Raw genomic sequence first — 27878 nt, forward strand, 5'->3', positions numbered from 1 at the left:
ATTAAAATTTATTATTTAAATAAATTCAAATCATTTTTACAATTATGGCTTAAATATCAAAAAAGGAATGTTGAGGTTCATTCTTATAAACAGTCAAAGCAGGTAAAAATATTTGTATCCAAAAGGTCATTGAGGTTTGCTGCAAGTCACAGACATACAAAAGATAAAAACCTGCCACATTTCAAGTTCTTTAATTCACACTTCATGACACATGACATTTCAGTTCTATTTTTTAAAAAAACAACAATTTATTGCAGTAAATTGATTGTCCTACACAGATCTGTCCAAATCCTCAAAAACAGTCCAGCTGGCCAAGGAGAGGTTTCCTGGGACCMCATGGCTCATCCCAGGCTGATGCTGGGCACACCCCTGGCTGCCTGCACAGGTTCCCCTTGTTCAGTTTGAGCTCGAGCTCTAGCTAGCKCCGAGGAAATTAAGTTAATCCTGTTAGATGTACTGACATTTGTGTCCTGCAGCCATGTGCTTTTGTCTTTGTRGAGAACACAGAGCCTGTGACCGGACAAATGCCCCAGGCACCACATTGCCAGGGTGTTCCTACTGGGAGTACCAAAAGTTTGGTATTTTAAGAATATGTGCTCAAACATAAAATTCTTTCAAAAGTAAATTCAAATTTCACTTGCATGCAAATGAAACCAAGCTAATTTGAATTTTTTTCCTCTATCAGTTTCTATGATTCTCTCCACGAGCATAAGGACAAGAACATGACACTCAGCTGTCACTACAGTCTATAAAAAGTTTAATTGCACTTTCTGTTATCCCTGACTATTGCATGACCAGCTCTCCAGGAACCTGCTCACAGCACCAGCAGTCCAAGGGCCCAGCCTGGCTGTAGCTACTGTTTGGGTACATTTCCTAATCATCAGTTATAAAATACATCCTCAGAGGAAAAGAAATAACATGTATATTGTCTTGCAACACAAGAGGTGACCAAGCAAAGCATTTCAATCTACCTCCTCGGAGTAGAAATGAACACTTTTTTCCCACTGAGGACAAAGGGAGTTGTTTTACAAGGACTCTTTMTTGGCCAAACCCCCTCCAAGAGCACTGACTAAGCCACTACACCTGGGGTGAGTCTCCTCATTTGTGTTACATATATGAAATAACCAGCACAAAACCTAAAGGAGAAAACACTTCAGTTACAGGAGATCATGAAAACGAGACCCACTGGTTCTAAAGGAACCAAGGTGGCTTTGTGAAATGGAAGCTGGCACCATGATAAAATAATTATCCCAACAATTCCAGCATTTTCTGCAATTCTCCGTATCATCTCCGAGCTCGGTGATTGCATTTCAGTAGTCCACAGAATGATCCCCAGACAATCTTATTTTTGAATTGCAGTAAYATTTGCTAATCAGCCTGGTGTAGAATCTTTTAAGATCCCACCCAGGATAACTCCAAAGAGGAACAATGAATTTTACACCTTACCAGCTTTTATCAAGCATCTTTAGAACCAGCAGGAGATACTTCCTATGGGTTTTATCCCTCATGGAATTACTAGCCATATGCCCATTATTATGCTTCAGTAGGACAAGAGCAAGCYTGCGTGATCTTTGGCATACAGCTCAAACCCCCCGAAGGCAGATGTGAAGGAGGGTAGTTTAAAACTAGGAAGAGAACAACAAAACTTCTCCATARGTTCTGGAGTCAAGTCTAACACTGAGTCATGAACAGAAACACAGCGTTAAATGGAAACTTCTCCAGACACAATGCTTTCCTATTGCACATTCCTCCACACTGGAAAGAKCCACACTGGATTTCAGTTGCAAACTGGACAAAATTCCTCCTGCCATCRCGCTGTGAAACCACAGGAATTCACGCCAAGGAAAACTGGTGTCCCAGCACAGTACAGACTGATTGCATCTCAGATCCATCCCACATAAACACCTAAGGACAGCCAAGCATGTGGTTTGGGGAGAGCTGAGGCAGGCACTTCATACATTCAGAACTGAAATGAGATAAAAGATGCCCTCCCTCAAAACTGTCATGCTTCCAAAAGCAGCTTCATGATTCTCAGAGGGCACCACTTCACCACAATACATCACTACCAGCCACATGTCGCTGGGTGGAAGTGGCCCCTCTGCTGAACCACAGCTTCCAGCTCACAGCAGTTTGGCTACAGAAAATATAAAAATACATTATACACGTACACGCCATGGTGCACTTATCAAACCTCCTTCACTGCTCTTAAAAACTCAGGCCATAAGGCTGTGAAACAAATTCACAGAGTTAAAAGTTAATAAATTAGAAGCAGCTTTAAAAAAAATATGGGGTAGGACATGGGGGAGCTAAACAGGAGATTTCAAATAAAATTCTGAACAGTTTAAAATGGGCTSACAAATCCCAACATTTCCTAGTAGGAGTGGTCCCTGTTTTTCATTACCTTTATGGTGGTGAGGACAACCTCCTTCGTACAAAGAACACGTAAATCTATTTACAAAATCACCTTGGCCTTGGCGCTGCAATATTTACACGCTCAGAGAACAGCGTTTTGGCTAAACAAAGAGTGCTGCATGCATCTCTCTTTGCTTTCCTCCTTCACTTAAAAAAAAAGAAAAAAGTAAAAAATGAGACGTCTTAAAAATCCCCCATCCTTGGATTTAAAATGAAAGGCAGTACTCAGATGCTTTGGTCCTCCATGGCAAACATCAACTTGCYGCGTCGCTCCACTGCGTGCAGTCATTCCAGCCCGATGACTGGAATGTGCATTTGATCCCCAAAGTACAACCCCGACAGCTGGACTCAATATTTGGTCCCCACAAACTGCAGCTGCAGTGGCAGGTAGGATGAGGGTTCTGCTGAGCAGCTTGCAGTTACAAAAATAGTATAATTTTCASTAAAGTTATGTGCCCGTCATCTTATCTCCAACGCTTTTTGGTTTGCTAGAATTGAAAGTTCCTGCCCAAGGCTGCACTGATTAGAACCACCCCAGGATGCTGAAGCAGACGCTGAAGCTGAGTTGTCGTGGTGCGGGAAGCTCCCAGATCCCCCGCTGCATTTGGCTCCGTAGGTCACTGAATAATGGAAAGATTCGGTCCTTCCCAAGGCACACATGATGCAGTCCAGGCAGAGAGGGCCCATCCTCACCGGCTGAGGGCTGAGGACCTCCTGACACGAATCTCATGAGCTGCAGTGCAGCARTTGTGCTGGTAGTAATGCTGGACCAGTCTCCTCCACAAAGGGTTGCACTCCAGGAGGTACCGGTTCCCTGTGGGTGCAGGGATGGGGACAGCGGGTTAGTGGCCAGAAGGGGCTTGGCTGATACTATTTTTGTCTATAAGCTCCAGCTAATGGGGCTTGGTCCCTTGCAGGGACAAATCTATGAAATCCTGGCTCCCTTTTCCAAGCTGTCATTTCTGTGAGCAGCTTCCCTACACACCACAGCCTACATCTGCATGATTAGGAGCAAAATGAGCAGCCAGATTTTTGTTAGGAGAGAGCTCTAGCATGAAAGCAACAGAAACAACATGGTCCACAACAAAGATTCAGAAAAACTAACTATACTTGCGGTATTCAAGCTGTAAATGAGCTCTGCTTTGTTCAAATTGCCCAGTTTCAAAACCCCAGACTAAAGGGCAGAAGAAAAAAGCAAGACCACTGGTTGTACTAGCTGGGATCACCACTCCTTTATCTGAGAATCCCATTCCCCTGCAGTCCTGTGCATGGTCCAAGACACCCACCTATGATGCAGAGTCCTTCCTTAGCACGTGTGATGCCAACATTGATCTGGTTTGGGTCAGTAATAAACCCCAGGTATTTTTTCTGCCAGCTCTTTGTGGGCTTCCTATCAATCTCAGACCGGGGGCAGGACCGTACAGTAGACAGGATCACATATCTCCATTCACTTCCTAGAAAGTGGAATAAAAAAAAAAAAAAAAAAAAAGAGGTTTTTTTTAGAAAGAAGCATCTGGCCATTCCTCCACCCCACAGGACACTAATTTCTCCATTGCCAACCTCATGTTTCTCCAGATTTGGAGGCCTTTGGATTCTTGGTTGTTGCTCTCCAAAGAGACAGAATATCTTTTGGCAATTCTCCAATACCCTTATCAGATACAGAATCACAGAATCAGAGAATCAGAGAATGGCTTCATTTGGAATGGACATTCTGTGTTCCAACCTCCCTGACAATGGCAGGGAACTTTTCATTAGAAATCTTCCACTAGAGATCCTGCACTTTCCTGCCTTCAGCAGCCTCGCCCTGCCCAAGCACTCCAGAGGCTTCCAAAGGATTTATTATAACAAGTCACCCAGAAATCAGGCCTTCCGTGGCTGAAACGACCCTGGAGACAGGGTTTGCTCGAAGACTGTATGTGAGCAGCTCCTCAGGAAGGCAGGAGGGGACAAACCCAGCCCTCYCCTCTGGTGTCCCCTCACCTTGGCTCTTCATGATGGTGCAGACGGTCACTCCGCGGATGCCCTCCCTCAGCAGCCCCTTGTTGATCTCGGACACCTGGGCGCTGTAGGGGCTCAGSACGGCGATGCTGTCCGGCCGGATGGTGCCATCTAGTGTCAGCTGCTTGGCTATCTTCACCTGCAGAGACAGACCAGAGTCCGGCTCACCTGGGAGCGGGGAGGAGGGAACAGACCCCGTACCCCTCCCCAGGGCAGTGACTGCGCCTGCCCTACATCTGCCTCTCCCAGGGGTGTCCTGGTGTGCTCCAGACCCGGGAGACACTGCTGATCTTTAGATCTTTATCATCCCTCCTCAATTCCAGCACAACACGCTCCCTTCTGCATCACAAGCAGTTCCCCAGGATCCCTCCTCACCGCGTGCGCCGCTTCCTCCAGGTTGGCTTTGGAGTTCTCGTTTCCTTCCTCAGTGGAAATCATGAGGGARTGCTCCTTCCCTTCCACGTGCCCGAAGATGATGGGGCAGCAGCTGTTATCTCTGTGGTAGAGCACACTGGGGTTCCGAAGAAGCTGTGAATACGTTTTCAGCTGCCCATCATAGAACTCCTGAGATGGGAAGGCGCAAATGCTTGCGTGCTTCCAAAGAAAAGGGGAGAAACTGAGGTCAGTGAAATCCAAGGAATTTCTCAGCCTGCAGCATCTTTCTGGGCAGGCTTCACCCACAATGCCATTGTGCTGGAGCTGGCACTGGTATATTCCTAGATAAAATCTTGTATCTAGGAAGAGAAGGCACTAATAGAGAATATCTGATGCTCAAGGTAAGCCCTGATAGGAGCATTTKGTGTGATGGAGAGGAGACAATCCAYGRGAGGGCCTCACCATGCGGTACTGCGTGTCCAGCATCCACGCCTGTCTCCGGTAGCGCTCGAAGAGAGACATCTCCATGCCAAGAGTCTTGCAGACATCGTTGGTAACCACTGGCCGCAGCTGTTTGTGGTCTCCCAGCAAAACAACCTGGAAGGGAGAGCAGACACCTCAGCTGCAAAGGCCAGCAGCTCTTTGAAAGGCTGTGCATAGATATTTGGTGCTAATTATTTATCTTATGGTTATAGCAACTTCAGTCAAAGACCACACTGGACATGATATCAAGATCCTGTCCTAGATAATGTTTCTATCTGATGGGAGGAAAGCAAAGAACCATAGAATTCTAGAATGGCAGAAYGGTTTGGGTTGGAAGGAACCTTAAAGCTCATCTGGTTTCATCCCCATGCCATGGGTAGGGACACCTTCCACTAGAACAGGTTGTCCCAATCCTATCCAACCTGTGCCAGGGCCTCTCCACCCTCACARGGAAGAATTTTTCCCTAATATCCAATCTAACTCTGCCCTCTGTCAGTGTGAAGCCTTTCCCCCTTGTCCTGTCACCATTATCCAAAGTCCCTCTCCAGTGCTCTTGGAGCCCCTTTAGGCACCAAGAGGGGCTCTAATGTCTTCCTGGACCCTTTCCTCCAGGTTGAATGACTCCAACTATGTGTATGTGTCTTGCCACATTAATACTTTGTACCTGAGGCAGAACATATTTTTGGTAGCAGCAATTACCACCATATAAAAAAATCACAAACCTTAAAACCTAATAGGTCTTGGAATAGCAGCACGGTAAAGGATGGAAGAGGTTTGAGAGCCCACAGACACATCTTTGGCAGGGACATACCTTCTCAGCATGGCCGTGGCAGACCAAGGGGATGAGGGTCTCAGGCTCTGTGGACATGGCACACTCGTCCACAATTATCTGTCTGACATTGAGCTTCTCCAGGGCGCCGGCAGATGACACGGAGCAGGTACACAGGATGACATCGTGACGTGCCAGCTCATATGCACGAGCATGTGTCAACAAATCTTTGTACCTGGAGTTGATACACAAAACACCAGGTTGTGCGTAAGGGGAACATCTCCAGATTCCTCATGCAGGAACCAGGCAGAGCCTGTGCTTTCCCAAATGATTATGGCTTCACCTCCCTCCTCAGTATGAGCTGATGTTCCCAGAAAAGGGCTTGGGATGGGCACTGTTGGAAATGAACCTGTTTGTCCTGAACCCAACAGGATAAGGGGTCAGAGTAAAGGATTCAAGGGTCACAWAAGCATAATAGGAATTTTGGTCCAGATGGACAACAGCACCAGTGCAGAAGTGATGCAGAGGCTCTGTGCTGTACCGCTAACCTTGAGCTCATCAATTTAAATTGTTATTCCAAACATACAGCTTATGAATCTGTGCTTCAGAGGTGACACACAGCCAAAGTCAGCCATCTCTCACCAGGGTCTCTTCTTACTCACGTCTTTATTTCTGCTTCTGTGATCTCCTCTCTGTTCCTCACCCGAGTATCAAAGTGACAGATCTCCCTCCAGAAAGGGTTGGGTGCCCGCCGGATGCGATGATGCAGGATTATTTCACTGAGTAAAGAGTCAATATGTAAATATTTTCCCTGAACAYTGAAACTAGAGTGATTTCTTCTACAGTGAAGCAGACCACGAAAACTGCCTATGTGGAGAAACCCCTTTAGCTAAAAAAAAAAAACAACTCACAACCAAACTTTCCCATCTTTGTAGACCCAATAATTCAACCTCGAGGACACAAAATACAACTGTTTCCCTTTAGCAAGAAGGAATGAAGTCAGAGATATTCAGGACTATTCCAAAAGGAGATGAAAATATCTTGGGACTTTTCAACAACCTGGATTTCCTGACTAGGTGCTACATTAGACTGCACACCTTCACTTGAAAAAATTAATTACAAATTAATTAGAAAGCTTATTAATAGTGCTGCTCTGCAGCAGTGGGGTGAAACTGTATTGGGTCCGTCTTCTTCATGGTTATTGATGCAAAGCCACCTCTCCCCAGCACCCTCAGGGCCCATAGGGCCATGCCGTCCTACCTGAGCTCATGCTTTGGCTTTGCATCCCTCAGGGATTTACGGGAGATGTTCCGGTTGCTCCCCGGGTATGGGAATTCCAACGTCTCAATGGCCTCCCCATAAACCCTCAGCGGTTTCAGGTCCTTCCTCTTCAGCAGCATCTCTGGGGAAGGAGGGCAGGTGAGCTCAGACAGCACCAGGCACTGGTGATGCTCATGCCTGTCTCTYCCTGCCCCTCACTCATCATCCCATCTCTCCTGGTCCTCGCCCTGCAGTGCAGGGTCTTCTGTAAGGACCAGCCCCGCTTTCTGCCCCTCCACCCTGTGTGTTCTCCCTCCCATCCCTACCACCCATTTCAGGGGCTTAAAAGATGGTAGTTACCAGCAACAACATCAACAGACTTGTTGGATGGGCCGCAGTACAAGATGCACTTTCTCYTCTTGTGCTTTTCCTCTTCCAGCCATGGTGTTTTGTCCTTCTCAACACTCTCCTCATTCAATTTATGGAACCAGTAGACAATGTGAGTTCCAACAACGGTCTTTCCTGTGCCTAGAAAAAATAAGGATCATGCTGAGAACATTTTAACACAACACTCATGTTCTGGATCAGTATCCAGCTGATCAGCCATGAAATAAAATCAAGAACGGAGAGGACTGCCTTGCATAGCTGTGGGTGATGCCAACCCACGCTCCCTTCCCCTGGCTCACTGAGGGTGCCATGGAAGGCAGCAGATCAACTCTCACCGGTCATTCATGCTACAGCAGGTGTGTTTTGCTGTCCACCCTTACCTGGTGGGCCTTGGATGAGCGTGAAGGATTTTCTCAGAGCATCCAGAACAGCCTTGTTCTGACTCTGGTTAAGTTTCCTGTTGCTGCCGGGGAGATCAAAGGATTTTTGCTGCAGGAGTCTGGATGTTTTCACTGTTACAGCAAAGAGCCAAAAAATATATTTAAAGGTTACTGAGGTCAGCACAAAAGTGATGCAGCAGGAGGGTGCTGCAGGTACCTAGTGATGATGGTCCATTACAGGATCACCTAGAAGTAATCCTTGTCCCATGCCAAGACACTCTGTCCCTAAACCATCTCTGTGAGTTCTGGGGATGAMAACCTCAGCCGTGCCAGCCACCAGCAGGGCATCCCAAATTTCACAGCAGCTCCTGTCATCCCCTTGTCAGGGGAACCTCCTGGTGTGGGAGCATCACCCCTATGGCAAGAGCCCACWGAAACTGCCAGGGCACCTGCCTGGCCAGAAGCAAGTAGTCACAAGGTAAGAAAAACTAATATTTGTACTTACATTTTTCAGGAGGTTCATGGCCAAGGGCAATGCTTTTAGCAAGGTCAGAAGCATGCTTGAGCTTCCAAAGTGCTTTTTCTTTCCGTCTGACAGACAAGGAAAAATAAGAATGAATGGAATGTACCATAAAATAGCAGAAGTTGTAATACAGCTTTGCACAACTGCCTTACTTATTCCTTCTCTCTGCTTTGGTGKTGCATTAACTGCTTCCACAAAGAGCTTAAAGCACCAATAACTTAAACTTATTCTGCTCCTCTGTATCTGGGACAATTTCTCAACTGACTGAARAGCTGAGCCTGCAAAGATGCTGAGAACCAGCACAGCTCCTGTCCCAACTCTGTTTTATTATGGCCCACCCCTTTTACTGGATTAGCTACCAATTTTTCCTGTAATTCATGATGCAAAAGGAAGCACATTCTGCCTCGAGAAAGCTACAACATTGTGGGTGTGAGCAGCCCATGCTGTGCACAAGGAAGAGCAAATCAGACATCAGCTCTGATTTAAAAAGAGCAGAACTTGCTTTGCAGCAACAACAAAGGGAAATGRTTTGGAAATTAGGGAGCTCTTCCACTGAGCAAACCCCACTCCAGGGCTTCACTTGGCATTTCATAACACATATTGCAGCAACCCAGCAACATAAGCAGGTGCTCAGGGAAATTTCAGCACCTTCTCCTATCTCCCCATTCTCAGGCACAGCCAGAAGAGCATGAAACCCTCTGGTGAACAGACCTGAGGAGWGCTGCCACACCCCACAAAGACCCACAGCCCAACAGTATGGCCAGCCAGAGAAAGGGTAAGGGCAGGTTTTTCAGGGGATCAGCCCCAGCAGTGAGGAAAGTCCATGGGGTGCACCAGAGGGRTCCTGTGGGAAGCCAGGTTAACCAGAGCACACTGCTGAGCCCACTTACATGTCTGGCAGCATCTTTGGRATGAGCTCCACCGTGAACCTGGCAGAAGCCTGTGAGATCTCCACAGGGATATTCTCCATAGACATATAGTGGACGTAAAAGTTCATAGTCTGCTGACCAGACCTGTCTGACTTCTCGTTGTCACTGAAATCCTCTGTGACCCCATGAGCTACCCAGGTATAGGTATCAGGATCAACCAGAAGTTTGTTCTCTGATTTGTCCTTGTCAAGCAAAGACAGGTTCTGGAGGCCGTGGCTAAGGCATTCCTCATTGCTCTKGAGGCTCTTGGAAAGTTTCAACCCACCTAAGCGAATGCACAGGTAACAGTGGCATAAGTCCACTTCGATGGAGCAGTCTACCAACCACTTCTTGTTCAGCTCAATGCTCCCTTGCAGCTGTCCTTTGCTTGTCCTTTGCTTTGCCCACTTTATTTTAATGTCATGCAGGACAATCGAGTCRTTCTCAGCCACGGCACACGATGCTGACTCCATGGCACTCATGGGCATCCACACCTTGTTGTAGTCTGTCGGGCTCTTGTACCTGTCCTTGGACTGTAGCGTGGCATAGGCCGAGAAGCAGTCGATGGGCTTCTCTGTGTGCTGCAGGCACACCTCAAACCAAGGTGTCACACACCACAGCTGCACAAAGGGCACCAGGAAGCCCCGGCTGACGTCGGTGGTGAGCTGGAAGCGCAGCGTGTCACCGGCGCTCAGCTCCAGGGACAGCTCCATGTAGTGGGAGCAGGAGCTCCTCCTTACCCAGCCTATGTGCCGCTGGTACAGCTCCTTGCTCTGCTTCAGGAGGGCCGCAGCCCTGTCAAAATTCTCGTTCCTGATGGCTGTGAGCACGTCCTGCCACGTCTGGGTGTGGAAGAGGGTGACACTCTGGTCGCAGAGGGGTCCTTCTGGCAGGCTCTGCTTTTCTGTCTCTGCAGAGTACATCCTCCTCCTCCAGCTCAGCCTGATGCTGCCCCGCTGCTGGATGAACACAGGCTGCTCTATTAGCTGAAGGGACCTGTAGCTGATTCTCTGCGGATCTGGAAGGCTCTCCTTGTTCAGGGGAAAGAGKGCTTTAAAAAATCTGCTTATCTCTTCAATATCCACCACAAAGGCAATCTTCTGCAGGACTTGGCCCTTCAGCTGGCTGGCCATCTGCAGRCAGTGGACTCTCTTCTCATATGTCATCGCCTGGGTATTCTTTCTGTTGAAATCGTGACACAGAAACTCAATGTCRTCCGCAGAATAGATGAGAGGCTTCTTGCGGAGCACAGAATGAAGGTGCCGCTGGACCACAATGTCCAAGTACCGGCGGATGGGGGAGGAGGCCCAGGTGTAGGAGTCAACATGCAGGGAGTAATGGCCTGCCTTTGACTGGACAGTGGAGTTGGAGCGACAGAAATAGGAGCGGCTGAGCAGCCTCCTGAACTCCAGGGCCACGGGGGCCAGCTTTGGGTGGATGTCATCAGTGACAACAAGGTCGAGCATCTTCTGGAAGTCACAAGCATTAGCGGCTGACTGCAGCTGCTCCCAGATGGGGCCCAGAAGACTGAACTCCACATTTTTAGGAGCATCTTGTCCCGGAGGCATTTCTCCCAGGTGATGCARGAGATGGATGGACAAAGGAATGATGTGGCTGTACTTGTTTCTCATGTGTGACAGCTGTGTAAGATTTGGCTCRCACTGACACCGGAGAGGAGTGACATTTCTGGTCACCTCCTGGTTGGTGAGGAACTCAGCCACAAAACTATTGAACATGATCATTAACTCCTCTATCATCTGATGGGACCCTCTGTTACCTGGGGAGCTTTCCTCATCCAGCCGGTCATAGAAACAGTCCTCCTGCAGCCGAAACTTCCGATGGACCCTGGAGAAGTGGTAAGCCACAGCAATGCAGTCCTCCAGGCTGTCAAAACGAAGGGGCYTTGCTGCTCCCCTGTAGAAGTTCTTAATGCAGAGCTCTGCCTCTTCATAGGACAGCTGCCTGTCYGAGCAGATCACGGACATGGTGAAGATTCCCTTTAACATCTGATCAGTCCCCTTTTCTATGGTGACAAACAAGGAGATGACCCGTCGGTCTTTCTGCGGCAGGAGGCTGCAGACATCTTGGCTGATTTTGGGTGGGAACATGGACAGAGGCTCCTGCTTGGGAGCATAGTAGGTGACACCCCGCTTTTTTGCCTCCAGATCCAAGGCACTGCCTTTGGGAATGATGCCAGCTACATCAGCAATGTGGATCCCAATCTCATAGTGACGCCCGAGATCCCTAACGCTGATAGCATCGTCCAAATCCCTGGCACCTTGGGGGTCAACAGTGAAGGTCATGTAAYTCCGACAGTCCTTCAGAGCTTCCTTGGCAAAGTTTAGGCTGTTGGAGGTGTATTTGGCTGACTCTCTGGTGACAGCAGCTGGGTATTTATTCTCCAAACCATACTCCAAGGCGAGGATCTTTAAGCCTTCTTCCAAAGTCAGCGCTGCCTGCAGGATCTCTGTYACTATCCCCAAAGGGTAGTAAAACCCTTCCCTCCAGGAGATGACCTGGACACAGAAGAACTGGCTTCTCCTTGTCTCCTGGCTGATCTTCTCACAGCTGACCACTCTGTACTTCCCATTGACAAGCCTGCGGATGGGAATGGCGTTGGGTTTCTCCTTCAGCCCCGGGACAAATATTTTAGTGACCGTGGGATCGATGGGTATCATCACACGGGGATCGAATTCATCCATCATGCAGATGAAGGTCCGTTCTCTCTCGGCACGCTTCAGGATGCCCACCACCTTCCCCTGTGGGCGGTGGCTGCTGCTGTCACCCGTGCTGTTCTGCAGGATTTCCACCAGCACCTCGTCCCCAGTGAAGGCTGTCCCACAGTTCACTCTGCCTTTGATCTGGATGTTCATGGCAGGGCAGTCATTAAGGGTAAAGGCAGAAGCTCTGTCRAACCCCTCCTTGATCAGCTCACATCTCTTGTACATATTGGGGTGCATATGCAGATACTGCTGCATCRTCTGAGAAGAGAAGCTGACATATTCCTGCTTGTCCTTCCACAGGTTTGAAGCCTCGGACTTCACATTCAGCAGCCCTTCTTCAGACACTGTCACCAGTGTGTTCTTGCTCTCATCTAAGAGCTCCTGGAGGATGGGATCATCAGCATTCATGGTCTCACTGTCAGAGCTCGAGGAATCTGTGTCGCTGTCCTCCTCATACCCCTCYGGGCTCCTGCTCCAACTCTCCTTGTCACAGGCAGCCTGTTTGATCTGGGCCATTGTCAGGTTCTCTGGGAAGATGCTCCCCTTGTCGATGCACTGCTGGATGAATCGTTTCCACACCTTGCTGCACTGACCGTGGGAGCACAAGGCCACAGCGTCCCCCACTGCAACCACCAGTGACTGAGCCCGGGTCATGATGGTGTTGAGCACTCTGGCCTCATTGAAGAACTCGAGGTGGTGGGAGGCTGAGACGCGCAGGCTCTCGCTGGTGTGGACCGTGCTGATGATGATGACCCGAAACTCCCGCCCTGTATCAGAGGGGACAAGGGAGAAGTCACTCATGAGAACCCAACAGAGTAGACCCTGTCTAGCTGCCACCCATCTATGCTGTGCTACGTGGCCATGGACTGATGTAACCTCAKTTGGCTGAAATGTGGGAGTCACCTGATGTCAACAAAGCAGCTCTTGGGGATCATGAGATCCTCCACACATGAACCAGGGTGGACCCCACAAACCACCACCACCCACACACCAGGGATGGAAGGGCAGTGTGGACATGGGGCAAAGGCAGAGCACWGGTGCAGTGCAGCCATGAGCACCCATGGAATAGCCCAGTGTGACCCGTGCCACCAGCAGCCCCTCTTTGCAGGTAGAATTTGCTGTGAATCCCAAACTCCCTGAGGAACCGAGGGTCTTGCAGGAACATATGCAGTGATCATTTACATGGATCCCTCTCCCCTCAAGAAGAGCTCTGCTGATCACACAACAAATAACAACCAACAAGAGGCATCCTAATGATGTCAGAGYTGGGAAGAGATGCAGAGAAAGGGTGTGGAGATAAAACCACCCCCTGGGGTCAGTTACTCTCACCACGAGGAGTCCCAGCTGCACAATAAAAAAGATAATGAAAACATGGATGAGTCATAAACTAAGTCCTTGAGGACAAAGCCAGCCTTATCCCTCTCTTGTGATCCAGAGCAGGAGACTCCTCCTCTAGTGAGCTGTTCTGTGATTGGCACCCACAGGCCATCCTGGTTTCAATTCCCTTCTGTCACTGCCTCCCTTGCTTGTACTTAGGGCTTCACATGATTCACACATACTCAAGTCTCTGAGGTGGCACTTACAGGGTTTTTACCCTCCTACAAAGGCACGTCCATATATCTGAAATGAGTTGACAGTTGGGTGYAGATTTAATTCAGTGTGAAATCTTATTCACTCAGGAAAAGACAAAATCAAAGAACTACCAACCAGAAGGGGATGGAAATCTGCCAAAGGACTTCTAGGCACTCCCTCCTAGTTGGTAATACGTGGACTGCAGTGGTAGCAGAGACACTGAGAGGGCAGGGGAGCTCTGCCTGGCAGCTCCTCCCAGAGAGGWATTTTTCCATGAGAACAGCCGATATTTTGCATTTTAGCAAGGAGGAAAATGTAAAGATGTTGGAAAATCCTCTGCTAATGCCCCAGTGTCTCCTCCTTTTGCCTGTTGCACAGGGGCTGTTGCTGCTATGGACCCTGCTGTCCGCCAGCATGACTGCAAAAGCTGTGTGTGACTCGCACATGGAAGACCCCAAAACACAGCCAGGCATGAGGGACTGTTGCACAAGACACAAACCTGGCAAATTTTCATAGTTTTCCACCACCACTTCTTGTAGCTGCTTTTTCCTCAGCTCTTGTCTTATTGCAGAAACCTGGTAAGAAAAAAAGAGGCACAACTGAACTTAGCTTGGAAACACCCTCCACCAAACRCCAGGGTCCCTCACCCTGCCCAGCTGCAGGTTCCCCAAATTATTTGGCAGCAGCCACACATCCTGGGCTGATTTCAGCCAGAGCTTCCACTGCTCTGTCATTAACATGCCCAGAAGGTGCTGATAGAAGTTTAGCTAAGCCATCCCACCATCTCTGCTCCAACCAACCAGGACACGCTACCTAAATGGAGAGTGCCTTAAAAAAACACTGAAGGCACGTGAGACTCCAGATTTCCTATCTTTACTAGCACAAATAATCACAAGCAGATTAAAAKGTCTTCCTTAGGGAGTGTTTAGTCAGCAGTGCAGGCATAGCCCCCTCAGGTGGAATGCAGGATTCCCCTACACACCTGCATCCCATGGGAGACCACACAGATCCTCTTCAGATCCTGGACACCCCACTTATCTGGCCACCTCTGATARATCTCCTTCACTTTCTCAATCACTTGTACTATCTCGGAGGCGTTGTGCCAAGAAATCATGGAGATGTCCTTTTCAGCCACACCAGACACGTGGCAGAACACAAGGGGATAAATTTCGGGATGGGGTGGGATGGTCCCACTGGCTTGGATAGCGTTGCCTTTGCCAATGTAGAAGTGCTTGGAGACAAACTCGATGATGCCAGCAGTGGAACGGTAATTCTCATTGAAGATGATCCTGCTCTTCTTGGCCACGTCATGCCTGTCCTTCTGGTAGAACTGAAAGAGCCGGTTCAAGAGGGTGTGATCAGCAGATTCCCCRCTCCCAACACAGAACAGCTTCGGGGTTATCTGCATGTGGTCCCCAGCCAGGACAATCCGGGTCTCAAAAGTGGCGTAGGAGAGCGGAACCAGAGCTTCACACTCCAGCATCTGCGCGGCCTCGTCGATCATGATGTGGGTGAAGTAACCTCGGGGGACCTTCAAGTCCTTGGATAGCATGGAGGTGGTGATAATGATGTGGTGCTTGTCGATCTCGGCCTGCGTGGGGTAGCGGAAGGAGCGCTGGTCCGGCGAGAGGCAGCAGTACATCTGGATGATGGGGTCTGTCATGCTGACGGGCCGGTCGGGGTAGACAATCCGCAGGGGAACAGCCCACGGATGCCCCGTGGTCACGTAGTTGTGAAAATACTCCCGGATGTAAATGTCGGCAGCGCTGGAGGGGAGCAAAAGGGAAAAGCRTCAATGAATTGTTGGTGCTGTTCCTAAATTCTGCAGCACAAAGTGGTCTCCTGTCATTCCCCAACACACGTGCAGTTTTTCTCCTGGCTCTGGTGACACCACGCTTGTCACAGCAGACATTCACAACTGCACAAAGGAACCGGTGTGGATGCAGCCATCAATTCCCAGCCTCTTTCAAGAGGTTTAAAACAAGAGCTGGTACTTGAGAATGGGACATCTCTTGACACTCACACAGAAAAGTGCATTGTGAACAACAAAACCTGTGGCCCTGTTCTGTCCAGGGCCAAGTGACAAGGAGCTGTCCTCTGACAGCAAAGCATCCCCATCCCCGGGTGAGACAAGACCTGCAGGAGAAGTTTCTGTGCAAGCAAACAGCCTGGAACAGGCTAAGATTAGCAGTCACCATCTATTATGCATTAAAAACTGAGGCAGTGGCAGCCTGCAGGATCCGATGTGGACATTCTTTTCAGTGTCACTGCTCTAATTTTAACAGTCTTGGCCTGGTTTCTCCGGAGGCAGATCCAATGGCATTCAGACCAGATCTGTACTTTCTCTTCCCCAAACTCTCCCTGGAAAAGTCAATAGATTGGGATGTGCACAGACCCCAAAGCACAATATCATCCCAGCATGGTCAGGCAACAGCTCTCTGCTTCTTGCAGTACACAGTAAAGGCTGGAGAGAAYTGTCTCTCCAGCCCCATTTCCATTTCATACTGAGGCAGGAATATGTTAAGTGTTAAAGGCCAGGTTGGACAGGGCTTGGAGCAACCTGGTCTAGGGGAAGGGTTTGGAACAAGACAAGTTGTAATGTCCCTTCCAACCCAAATCATTCTGGGATTCTGGGATTCTGTGTTTCCTCTTCCACAAAGACTTCCACCTATGCCAGGCTTCTTCCTAGCATGAACTGCTACAGCAGTTTAAGAAGTATTCAATAATAACYACTAAAAACTAATTTATTTAAACAAGCAATTGAGGCGCACACTGAGAAAAGGGCAGTTYGCCTCTGGCTCATACACCCTGGCTCCCCCTCATCCCCTCAGTGAGCAATGCTTGCCCACAGTTCTCGTTGCCTCCTCCCTGCTGACCTGTTTGTGTGAGTGCAGATCAGCACCCGTGCGTTGGGCTGCTTGAGGATCTCCAAGGTGGCCATGGCCAAGGTGAASGTCTTCCCTGTGCCAAAAGGCCCGTAGATGAGCAGAGGTGGGACCTGCCGGCTGGTGGTCTGCTGGCCTGTGATGTAGGAGATGGCTTGTTTCTGCTTGCTGTTCCCTTCCTGTGGGGACCCAAGCGAGTAGGGGATGGAGCAACTGGCGACATCTGGCAGGACCAGCTTCTCATCCAACAGGCTGTCCACAGCCTGGTGCCACTGCCGGAACAGCAGCTGGTCGATTTGGAACTGGATCTCCACCTTGTGGGAGGTGTTTGCCTTGAAGTTCAGCTCCRAGCAGCATCTGCTCGGTATCTGTAGCCAGATGGTCTTCTCCGTGGTGGCTTTATGCTCCACAATAACTTCATAAACCCGATTGTCCACAGGTGGGTCGAGTGCCAGGAAGGCGGTGGGCACAGACCTGCTCAGCAGGTACCCCTCGTCCGTGTCTGGTGAGAGGTTGTAGGGGGTAGGCACTTCAGCAAACAGTTCCCCAGACACAGCAAACTTCATCCCCATGAAGCGGTTCTGCAGCATCGGGGTCAGTGAGATGAGCACACRCAGGTTGAGTCTGGAAGGAGGAAACACCCAAATGAAGAGCAGAAAATGGATGTGTCAGTTCCTGAGCCCACCCCAGCAGAGAGGGGATCGCCACCTATGCCCAGAGAGGGTYTGCCAGCCCCCTGAGCACATACAGACACAAACCATGCCCTAGCTAATCCACAGCCACAGCATGAGACCCAGCAGCCATCCCACTTGGAAGTTTTCCAATTTTCTGGGAAGGCACCCAAAGATTCAACCCAGAATGGACAGAAGACCCCAGGAGCAGCATGGCCCCAAGGGTTGGCAAGAGGTTCATGGTCCCTTGTGAGGGAGAACCCCAGAGGGGTTCGTATCTGGCACTTACTTGGCAATCAGAGCTTGCTCAGCCTCTTCCTCACGGAAGAGGAAGCTGTGCATCCTCTCCCGATAGTTGAGCCGGGTGATGGGATTGTCCGCACYGCTCTTACTCTGGTAATCCAGCCCCAGGGTGGGAGGTTTGTACTTGGCCAGCAGAGCCACATCTTCCCCAGTCTTTGGCACGCCGGGAATGATGATCCGGTTSCCCCGATCCCAGCGCACGAAGTTGACGGGGCGGCTGCTGTCCCTGGTGCCGGGGACGTGCTGGGGCGTCTCCCGCCGGCCCACCTTCACCTTGATCTTCTGCATGAGGACGGGGCGTTGGCCGAAGTCAAACACCACCCACTGCTCGAAGACRCCCAGGGTGCAGCACTCCATGCTGACCTCCACCAGCACGGCACGGGGCGAGGAGGACACGGTGGCYGCGTGCTCCCCACGGATGTACTGCAGGCCCCGGGAAAGCCCATTCCCCGAGAAGTAGAAGTTGACTCCAGGCTCCCACTTCAGCAGGGCCACGTGCTGCAGATGCATCTGCCATTGAGGAGAAGACAGGGACACAGTGAGGGCAGCCCACGGGAAGAGCTCAGCAGCTAGTGAGGTGCTCCAGCAGCATTTCCTAGAAAAAGCTGCTGCAGGAACCAAACACTGTGTCAGTCTCACCACAGCTTATTCTTCATGCAACCCCACAGCAATTKCTTTAAGGTCTCAGAGAACCTCTGGTATCAGTTTAATATCAACCAGTGTGCAGTAAATAGGAAATCTGCTTTGGAGAGGGCAGGGTTTTGCCCCCAACATCCACAAAATCCCAGGCAGGAAAGCAGCTGAATGTTGTTATTTGTGATGATACGTGGAGAGGTGTTGAGAGCAGCCAGGTCAGCCCCAGCCCCACAAGACAGGAGACACAGTGGCTGCAGACTGAGTACACAGCCCCAGTGCAGGAACCACCTGAGCAGATCCTGAATACCCAACACATGTCCTCATTTCAACATGCCCAAATCCCTGTCCTTCTGCCCCTTGCAGAAATAATAAAAATCCCCAACCAAAGAAAACCTTCCAAAAGACTGAGCTTACCTGAGAGTGGACCTTGAACTTCCATTGGTATTTCTTCTTCCTGTCCTCCAGCTGCACTTGCAGAGGCTGCTCACACACAACCTGGACACCCTCGACATGCTCAGACATCTGTGGGGAGGCACGAGAGGAGAGGSACTGAAGGCAGCATCTCTGGGACACACCTCAGAGCCCTCCACAGTGCCATCTTCATCCTTGCCTTTACGCTACATCCTCCCAAGAGGGATCAAGAGTACATCCTGATATTCCTCACCCACTGCTGCTCCGTGTCCCCGCACAGCAGCCTTGGGAAGTGAGAGGACCCACGGCACAGCTTGGGTACCCCGAGCAGGCTCTCAGGTTGCCGTCTCCAAAGAGATGGAGGAAGGAGGATGCCATGTCCCTTTTTGTGTCCCCATTAGGAAGGTGAGCTCTGTTCCCAAGCTCACACACCAGAGGATTCCTGTGACGCGCTGGACCAAAGCGCTCCCACCCTGTGCCCGCCACTCACAATCAACACCTCGTTGGAGCACGTCCGATACTCAGCAAGGAGCCGGTCCTGGTAGGACAAGAGCCCGTCCTTCAGGGCTTGCTTCTTCTTCTTCGCCGAAACCTTCACCCTCTGGATCCACTCCTGCAGCTCCTCTTCGGAATGAGCCTTGGTGCAGCTGTTCCCCATTTCACACACCTCCGCTCTGTCGGGAGAGAGGTGTCCCAGGTGCCACCCGTGCCYGGTGGCATGGGGATCCTCAGGGATGCCCCTGCCCTCTTCCCTGCTGGATGCCTTACCTGCTGCACAGCGAGAACTTGGTCAGCCCGAGCGGCGGCGCACGGTGCACCCACTGCACGGAGCTGTCGGCCGAGAGCATGTGCACGTGTTCGACGGAGGAGCAGTGGTTCTCAAAGCTCTCCTGCGAGCTAAAGGTCACCAGGCAGATCCGGCAGTAGAAGCACACGGACGCGGGTGTCTCCGGCTCGCCGTTGGTGCTGCCGGCGCCCACAGGAGGCAGCAGCTCGGAGCGCAGCAAYCCGTGCTCCCTCTCGGCCTCCCACACGGCCATCTCCACGTCACTGTGGGCGAACCGGCAGCGCTGCGGGCCGTGCCTGCAGGGCTGGCCCCGGGACACGAACCGGCAATAGTTGAGGGTTTCCATGAACTCGGGGCAGGGCCGGATGGCCGTGTACTGCTGCTTCCTGTGGCTGTCCAGCACCGCGTGYACCAGGAGCGGGTCCCAGCTGCGGTGGGACTCGCAGAGCCGCCCGCGGCCGCCCACCGTGATGCGCTGGGGGCAGCCGAAAAAGCAACGCTTGCAGATCTCCTGGAAGTGTCCCCCAAACTCGCTGGCGATGTCAGCGGCGGCACCGGCAGTGAGGTGGGGAGAACTGGCAGAGTGGCTCCCCAGCTGTGCTTGCAGCACCGCCGCCTTCAGCCAGCGCCGCTCCAGCTTGTGCTCCTTCTCAAAGTTCCAGACCGTGGCCTCCTCGGCGCTCCAGGCGAAGGTGCACTGGTTCTTGTGCCTGCTGCAGCCCTGCCCCATCACGTAGTACCTGCAGACGGCGTAGTGTGCCGGGTTGGGGAAGCCGGGCCGCCGGGACACYTTCCTCCACGCCGTGCTCCGGCGGCTGCGGTGCCGCGCCAGCAGGATCTCGTACATGCACTTGTGCTCCACCTCCCGCGGGTGGTAGGTGATCTCGTTCTCCTTCAYGCTGCACTTGGAGCAGACCAGGAGCAGCTCCAGCTTCTGCTGGAGGCTGTCCAGTGGCACCTTCGGGCCTTTGGCTGTCGGCATCTTTGGTGGTGGCTTGAGCGGAGCAAAATTACCGGCGGGAAGATCTTAGAAGGCGATGCCGGTGGGAGGAGGTGCCATGGGGTGAGTGGCCTTGTCCTAGCTCACTGCATACCTGCCGGCCATCGGTGCGAGCTCACAAAGCCTGACAAGGAACAAGGAACAAGWGACTTAGCAGGAAATATCAGACAATCCTTGGCTGGGTGCACATAGAGGCATCGGCACAGCCRGGAACCTCACCCAGGCACCCTAAGCCACGGCACCCAAGTGCCTCCCCTGTCTCCCCCAGCTCTATTCCCCCACCAGACCGGGTCCCAGGGCACTGTGTCCCATGGGAATCAGGCTGCTGAGTAGTGCTGACTCCCATCAAGGCTCAGCCTGGTCCCTGCTGTCCCCKTAGACCATCAGCATTTACCATCCAACATGACAAAGCAGTGGAGACCGCTCCAGAGGGCCCAGCACAGCCCCACAGCGGCCACTGAGCTCACCCCAGACCATGATCTACATGATCCAATTTCCTCTTCTCGCTGCCAGCACCTCCCTCACCTTGGGTCCCTCTGCCAACTTTCTCTTTCTTCATCCTCTCCTCTTCCCTGAGTTGGCCAGGCAGCCCCACGCCGAGCAGGAGGAGCCCAACTCCAGCCCCTCAGCCCATCTGCCCCATAGCATGAAAGATTAATTGGAATTAATTAATGAAGCAACCACCCTCTTTGCTCCTGGGATGCAGCACCCGAGGCCGGGAGATGGGCATGCTGGAACAGGGGCCTGCCGGCATCTCTCCAGCCCACAGCTCGGTAAACATCCGGCTGGGAGAGCTCGGCCCTGGCGGCGAGCAAGGCAACTCACGGCTCACTGCCCTCTCCAGCCACCGGCTCYGGCATTTGCCATCAGTTTCCTGGGTAACCAGAGGCCAGGAGCATCCCTGGGAATGATGCTGCAGGGTTTGGTGGCTGGGCCACGTGGTCAGGGTGAAGGGAACATGCCGGGGCACATCCGTGGGCAGGGTGTGCTGCCAAGCAAAGCCACCRGCCGTGTGCTGAGCATCCAACTCAGGCTCCTGGCCAGCAGCACCATGGACTGGCTCTCTGGCAATACCAGGGAAGAGCGGGATTTACAGCTGAGGTCCAGCAGGCAGTGGAGTAGGAGGGCAAACCTTGCATTGCTCCTGCACTTTAAGAATCCTTTTCTCTCCTCTGGGATAAATGGGGTGCTGGACAAAGTGGGCAGGGGGTGCTGAGGCTGCTGCTCCAGCTGGAGCTCCAGACAACAAACACTGAGCTGGAAGTGGCCAGAGCATCACCCAAACTCCAGCACACCCTTAGAGAGGCTCCTCACCTCCCATCCCAGTGCCACAGCACCCACCTGCTGCCAAGCTGTGAAGGAATCATCTAATCCTACTTGTCTGTGTGCATCAGGTCAGGCACGTGCTTGGTGGATAAACACCCGCTCCCTTTATCTCTCAAGGCCTGGCAGCGAGCCTGGCGCAGGGCAGAGCTGCAGGTTTCCTTTTCGGAAAGCTGTGGGATTCTGTGACTCCCACGCCACCGCTGGCTTGATCAGGGTCACTGTGCCACACCACGAGCACCCAGAGCTAAATCACCCTGACTCAGCTCTGCGCCTTCACTTCCAAATCTTTATTTGAAGCACTCAGTGCAGGCTGGCAGTGAAAGAAGAGCAGTGACCCAGAGCTGGCTGGGGCTAGCAGAGAGCCAGGGTATTCCTATCCTCTGGCTGCAACAAGGTCATGATCATTAGAGTAAAACTTTCTGCAGTCCAGGGGTCAGGAGCTCTTTGTTTGTTCTGGTTCTACCACAAAAAAAAAAAAAAAAAAAAAAAAAAAAAAAAAAAAAAAAAAAAAAAAAAAATTGGAGCCACAACAGAGATTCTGGTGCTTCCTGATTGCTCACTGATGCGGGTAAAATGATTTGCACCGAAATGAAATAATTTGGGAAAAATTGATAATAAGCACGTATAAAGAGTGGAGAGGGAGTGGAACAACCCATCTCATTCCCAAGGGTATTAAGGGATGTTCCTCTGATTCCCAGCAAAGGCAGCACAGTGCTGGTGGAGGSTGCAGACCCCTGGAGCTGCTCCTGTCAAACTGCTCCAGGCTGTGAGTACCAGAAAAACCCCGGGACACTGAGAACCAGGCAGAAGTTTGGGAAGACACAGCCTGCTCCGAGGGCTGGACTGCGGGAGGGAAAAACGCTACACTTTGCGGGGCTCAAAATCCCTCCTGTCTGAGCCTGGGGAGATCGTTTGCTAGAAAGGAGCATTCCCTTTCGGCTTTCCCYGGGAGACCAGGGATAGATTGGAGCTAATCGGGACCCCGGGGCAGAGGGAGGGTCCCTCGCGGCCGTAGGTTCAGCTTGCCCCAAGGAGGGAGGGACACGGAGGGCGAGGGTGGCAGCGCGGGGCCGGCGGGGCCAGGCTGTTCCCGAATCTCCGGGACCCGGGTAAAGCTCAGCCGCCAAGAGCCTTTCAGCTCCTTTGAAGCTGGCGAGGGCAGCACGTTCCCAGTGGAACTGACATCTGCAGTTTCGGGAACACTTTGGTATCCCTCCGATAGCAGTTCCACCTTCCTTCCTCTGGAAGTCTCCTCCTCCGGCCGAGCCCTCCTGGGAAAAGCTCAGGATTTGTGCAACATCTGCGCAACACTGTAACTGGTGAAAACTCCAGCGCATCTCAGGTAAAAACACGCGGAGAGGAAGAAACCGGATCGCTGGCACTCGGCTCCGTGCAGAGAGARCCGAACTTGCCGGTCCCGGCTCGTCCAAAGCCGCAGAGCTCATGGGAGACGCGGTCCTGCAGCACCGCCGGCTCCGASCCACCCGGTTAAACGCTTAAGAACTGCCCATAAAGAGAGTTCAGGACAGCCAGGGTGCCACTGCATTCATGCCCAGGCCGGGCATCCCAGCTGGAAAAAGCTAAGAGGGAATATTCCACCTTTAAAGGGGTCAATTCCCTTGCTGTTTATATTTTTTTTAAGAAAGCGTTTGATTTTGAGCAAACTGCCAGAACATGCTCTGGGTCTGGAGGTGGGAGGGAAGAGGAAAGGGAAATGCAAACCCTGCTCAAAGTCTCTGCACAGCACCAGTGCTGACGCCAAGTTAAAGCTTTTTTCTCTCTACAGCAGTCTTATACTGGAAAATTAAAACAAACAAACACACACACACACACACACAAAAAAAAAAAAAAAAAAAAAAAAAAAAAAAAAAAAAAAAAAAAAAAAAAAAAAAAAAAAAAAAAAAAAAAAAAAAAAAAAAATATCTAAGGGAACTTTTGCAATCCAAACTCCAGTGGAGAGAAGAGGCAAGGCACGAGGAAGCTTAGGGAGGTGTGCCACAAGACAGCGTCCCACTGGGAATAAAACTGATGTCAACGGGACAAAATACAAATGTCTCAGGGAAGGTAAGAGTGGATGGGGAGCAGTATTTACCAGCAAGCCACAGACTGTGATTTACAAGCTGAATTTTGTACACTTGAAGATAAACCACCTTTTACACTGATYCTGAAAAACTCAGCCTGGCGTTTAAAGCCACTGACATCCTGATGATGGGTGACAAGTCACTGTGACAGACAGAGGCTGGTTTATCGTACCCCCAGCCCCATCTGAGCTAGTTCTGCCTCTCTCCCAATCTCACAGACCCTCCTCAGGCAGGGACACAGCCCCACGCAGTCTCTGCYCAGCACTGGCCCAGCCTTGCCACAAACCAAACCCAACCAGAGCACACCATGGCCTTGCTGATGGCATTTCCTCCACGCTCAGGAAGACGCTTTGGGTCAGGGCCGGGCCACGCTGTGTCCGAGCATCGTCCCTGGCAGGCGCCTCGCAGGGCAGCGCTGCAGCCAGAGATAATCACATTTCCCTGGAAATGGCGAGTGGAAGCACGACTGGTAGAGAATTGCTCATCGTGCCTCTGCGTCCTGATGCTCCGCACCCACGCCATTCCCACCAGGGTGAAGGCGGCCCTTCCCGAGCTCTTGGCTCGGTTAATTATTGACAGAATAATTAGGCAACGCGCTACGCTGGAGTAAGCCAAGTGCCCCTCGATCAGAGCAAGTGACGTGGATCAGGGTGCTGGGAGAGGGATGGGGACAGGGGACCATGTGCCTCGGGGGGCTGCAGCCCCRCACCCCAGTTATCCCACCCAGCCAAGCACTGGCCCTTGGAAGTGTTTGCTCAACTACAAGCACTCGGAGCAACAGTGCAAGACCATCCCAGCATCTCCAGCACCCCACGAGCGATCAGTGCAGCCAGGCTGCTGGGAGGGTTTGSAAACAGTGGAAGAGGAGATGCCTGGCAGATGCTGGCCAGTGCCATCCCATCACYTGCCATCCTCCTTCTGGCTGTACCGAAACCGCACCATTCTGGAAGCTCCCTCCTGTACAAAAACAGCCTCCGAAGTTCTTGGCGCCCCCCTCTCCCAGCCTTTTTCAACCAGACAGCTCACTCCACATCCCACCCAAGAGCCGGCACTRCCAGCCTGGCTGCTGCGGTGACAGCCGCGACACCACAGCCCGCGCGTGTGCCTGAACGGACCCTCCGGTTTGTGCAGAGACCCGAGACACGTGGACCCCCAGATGCTGCATTTGCTTTATCCAACTGCAAGAAGTTCACCGGAGCTCCCAGACCCCATCCCCGGAACTCAGAGGCGGCAGCAGGGTTATGGTATCGYTGTCGGGGATAGCCCACCGAAGGCATCACTGTGCACCCCCGGGGCTCTCTCCACCTTCCAAACGGGGCTTTGCACCTCAAAACCTGCACCCTGGCCATGACCCCCTCTCCCGAGCGTGTCCCAGCCGAGGCAGGGACGCTGTGAGCCGGGGCGGAGGCTGAGGGGGATGCGCACCCCGCACGCCTTGCAGCATCCCGTACGCTCTGCAGCACCCCACGCCTCAYTGCGGGGCTACCGGGGGCACCCTCCGTCCTGCAGCCCCCCAGGACGTTCCGCTGACCCCCCATCCCGGAACTCGCCACCTCCGCAATGCTCCCCACCGCTCTCACCGCCGCCGCCGCCGCCGCCGGGATGGGGGGACCCGCGGGGACCCGGGGACTTTCCGCCGGCGGCAGTTTCGCTTCTGGGGCCTCCCCGCATTCAAACCGGGGCCGGACTTCGCGGAAATTGCATCACGGCGGCCCCGCCCCGCCCCGCCCGCCGGCACCGGGGGGAGCAGGAGCCGGCACCGGCACGGAGCTGGCACCGGGAGGGGGGAATCGGCACCGGCACCGGCAGGAGCCCCAGCCGGCACCGGGACAGCCACCGGGTGGGGGGAGCTGACACCGGACAAGAGAGACAGGGAGCGGGGTGGGGAAACCGGCACCAGGCACCGGGGGCAAGGAGCACCAAGGGGAGCGGGCACCGGCACCCAGGGCAGCAGGAGTCGGTGGCGGTACCGGTAGCGGCACCGGCGGATCAGCACCACCCGCATCTCAGTGAACAGGACGGGCTCTCTTGGGTGTGCCACCCTCCCACCCCGGTCCCGTCCCATTCCCGCATCCCCGTGCGTCGGGGGCGCAGTCTCCCCCCCCCCGGTCCTGTCCCCAGGTGCAGAGGGGCCGCTCCCGGAGGCGCTGCTCACCAGCAGAGGGTCAGGATTCCCCGCGCTCAGATTCGGTCCAGAGCCAGGAGAGGCGGCACCGGAGTAATAATTGAATATTGAGCGGCAGCCCTGGTCCTCAGCCCGGCTCCCCCGACAGCATCGTTTTTAAGGGGGCTCGGGGTGGGGCGGGGGTAGGGGGCAGAGTGCTGCTTTCCTTTCTGTTCATCATCACTTTCGTTTTCCGTTCGATTCCCCGCCTGGCGCGGTGCACCCGCTGCAGAGCTCAGCCTCGAGCCAAAAACAAACCCAAACCCCAAATCCACCCCCGGCAGCAGCAGAGTCTCATTTGCATCGGTTTTGGTGRGGCAGCACCGACAGCCGGGGGTCARGACCCCGCACCCCATTTTGTGGGCACGGGTAACCACAGCAGCACCATCACCTGATGCTCAGCACCGAGGGGCAGGGGATCCTCAGCACCAGGGCTGTGCAGCCCCTTCTCATCCCCTTCGTGCCTCATCAAACCCATCCCTCAGCAGCTCAGCACCTCATCCCAGCACACACGGTGCTCTCCCCCCCGTGCGGTTTGGTGACGGGGCAAATTTGCGGGTAATGTGCACATAACCAACAAAACCCCGCAACCCAATTTGTCCCCAAAACACACGCACCCAAGCAAAATCCCAGGAAGTTCCTCTCAGCGCCCCAGCCCCAGGAACCCACCACAGCAGCCACATCTTACCAGCCTGGACACAAGGTTTCAGAAAGCCCTGACCTGTAAAGCAGGTGCTGTCCTCAGCATTCCCCCTTAATGGAATTATCTTCATACCAGAAGCCAGCTGCAAGCCCTGGAAACAACCAGGGRAAATTAACACACCTCTAGCTACAAGTGGCTGTAAAAAAACGCATGCACCAGTGGCAAAGTCTCCCTGCTGACAGCAACGCTGTTCAACTCTTCCATCGATTGATGGGCACGTCGTGCTTGGTGGTGCCACCTCAAYACAAAGCCAGCCTTAGCGACAAAAGGAAAGTTTTTCCTCAAAGCAAATGGGAGGAGGAAACACTGAGAACCAGCCTATGGGGCACGCCGGCCGTGGAGCAGGGAGGAAGGAGTGGCAGAGACCGGTTTCTGGCATGTTTGTCAACACAAGTGGAAGGAGGAAGGGAAATAATGTTTTTGACCTTCCTGCTTGTGCAGTCACAGCCTTTGGGTGGCTCAGGGGGAGCTCTCACCCTGCTCCCATCCAGCAGCAACCTGGGGAGCCAACAAAGGGTTTTGCCACCAAGCCCAGGCCTGTGGGTGCTGAATGGATCCCACTGGAGCAGTGGGTGCTGAATGGACTCTGCGGAACAGAGGGCACTGGATGGATCCCACCAGAGCACTTGGGTGGCTGTGGAAACCAGGCATCCTGGGCAGCAAAACCACCAGGTCACTGCAGGACCTGTGGTGGGATGGCCACCTGAACAGCTGCCAGGCTCCATGCACTCTGTGTTCTGTCAGTGAGGAGCAGGGGGTGGCTCAGCCCCACAGCAGGAGCTGACCCCATGGAGACTCCATGCTCAGTGTTCCCAGCCAGCAAAGGGCTTCCCAGCCTTGTCCTTGCAGCTGCCATGGGAACTGTTAAGGTTTGGCAGCACCCGGGCCCCATACCCGCCTGGGAATGGGTGACCAAGCCAGGCTCAGCCCTGGTATCAGAGTGTTCCATGGTGGTGGAGTGCATCCCCACTTTGTACTGCCTKTGGGCAGGAGTCATCCTCTTTGCAGCCCTGACTCTAAACCACAGCAAAGCTSTCTGTGACAGCATCAGACAGCAGGGAAAAACAAACAAAATAGCTGGAACTACTCCCCTGAGATGCCTGAGCCAGGACAGGCAGTGC

General features: G+C 52.7%; 1 protein-coding gene across 3 annotated transcripts; it reads right to left on the bottom strand.

Moving 5' to 3' along the window:
- Positions 1 to 26139, bottom strand: HELZ2 (helicase with zinc finger 2). Of its 3 annotated transcripts, none has more exons than XM_057366065.1 (20): positions 26046 to 26135; positions 19465 to 20607; positions 19187 to 19370; positions 18700 to 18807; positions 17636 to 18159; positions 16667 to 17299; positions 14773 to 15556; positions 14290 to 14365; positions 9478 to 12985; positions 8570 to 8655; positions 8065 to 8196; positions 7658 to 7825; positions 7298 to 7439; positions 6700 to 6816; positions 6080 to 6272; positions 5248 to 5382; positions 4786 to 5004; positions 4393 to 4549; positions 3699 to 3866; positions 1 to 3226 (listed from the first exon to the last, which is right to left on the bottom strand). In XM_057366065.1, the coding sequence occupies exons 2-20, from the start codon at positions 20463 to 20465 to the stop codon at positions 3102 to 3104; spliced, it is 8460 nt and encodes a 2819-aa protein (XP_057222048.1). In that variant the 5' UTR covers positions 20466 to 20607; positions 26046 to 26135; the 3' UTR covers positions 1 to 3101. The 3 variants fall into 3 exon arrangements, with proteins under 3 accessions (XP_057222048.1, XP_057222047.1, XP_057222050.1); XM_057366064.1 differs by having other exon boundaries at positions 8065 to 8202; XM_057366067.1 differs by lacking the exons at positions 1 to 3226; positions 3699 to 3866; positions 4393 to 4549; ... (2 more) ...; positions 6080 to 6272; positions 6700 to 6816 and having other exon boundaries at positions 7318 to 7439; positions 7678 to 7825; positions 8065 to 8202; positions 26046 to 26139.
- Between the last annotated feature and the right edge of the window lie 1739 nt (positions 26140 to 27878).

The sequence above is a fragment of the Malurus melanocephalus genome, unplaced genomic scaffold (assembly GCF_030028575.1).
Source record: "Malurus melanocephalus ecotype Western Australia unplaced genomic scaffold, MMel_1.1 scaffold_59, whole genome shotgun sequence".
In the NCBI taxonomy this organism is placed as follows: Eukaryota; Metazoa; Chordata; class Aves; order Passeriformes; family Maluridae; genus Malurus; species Malurus melanocephalus.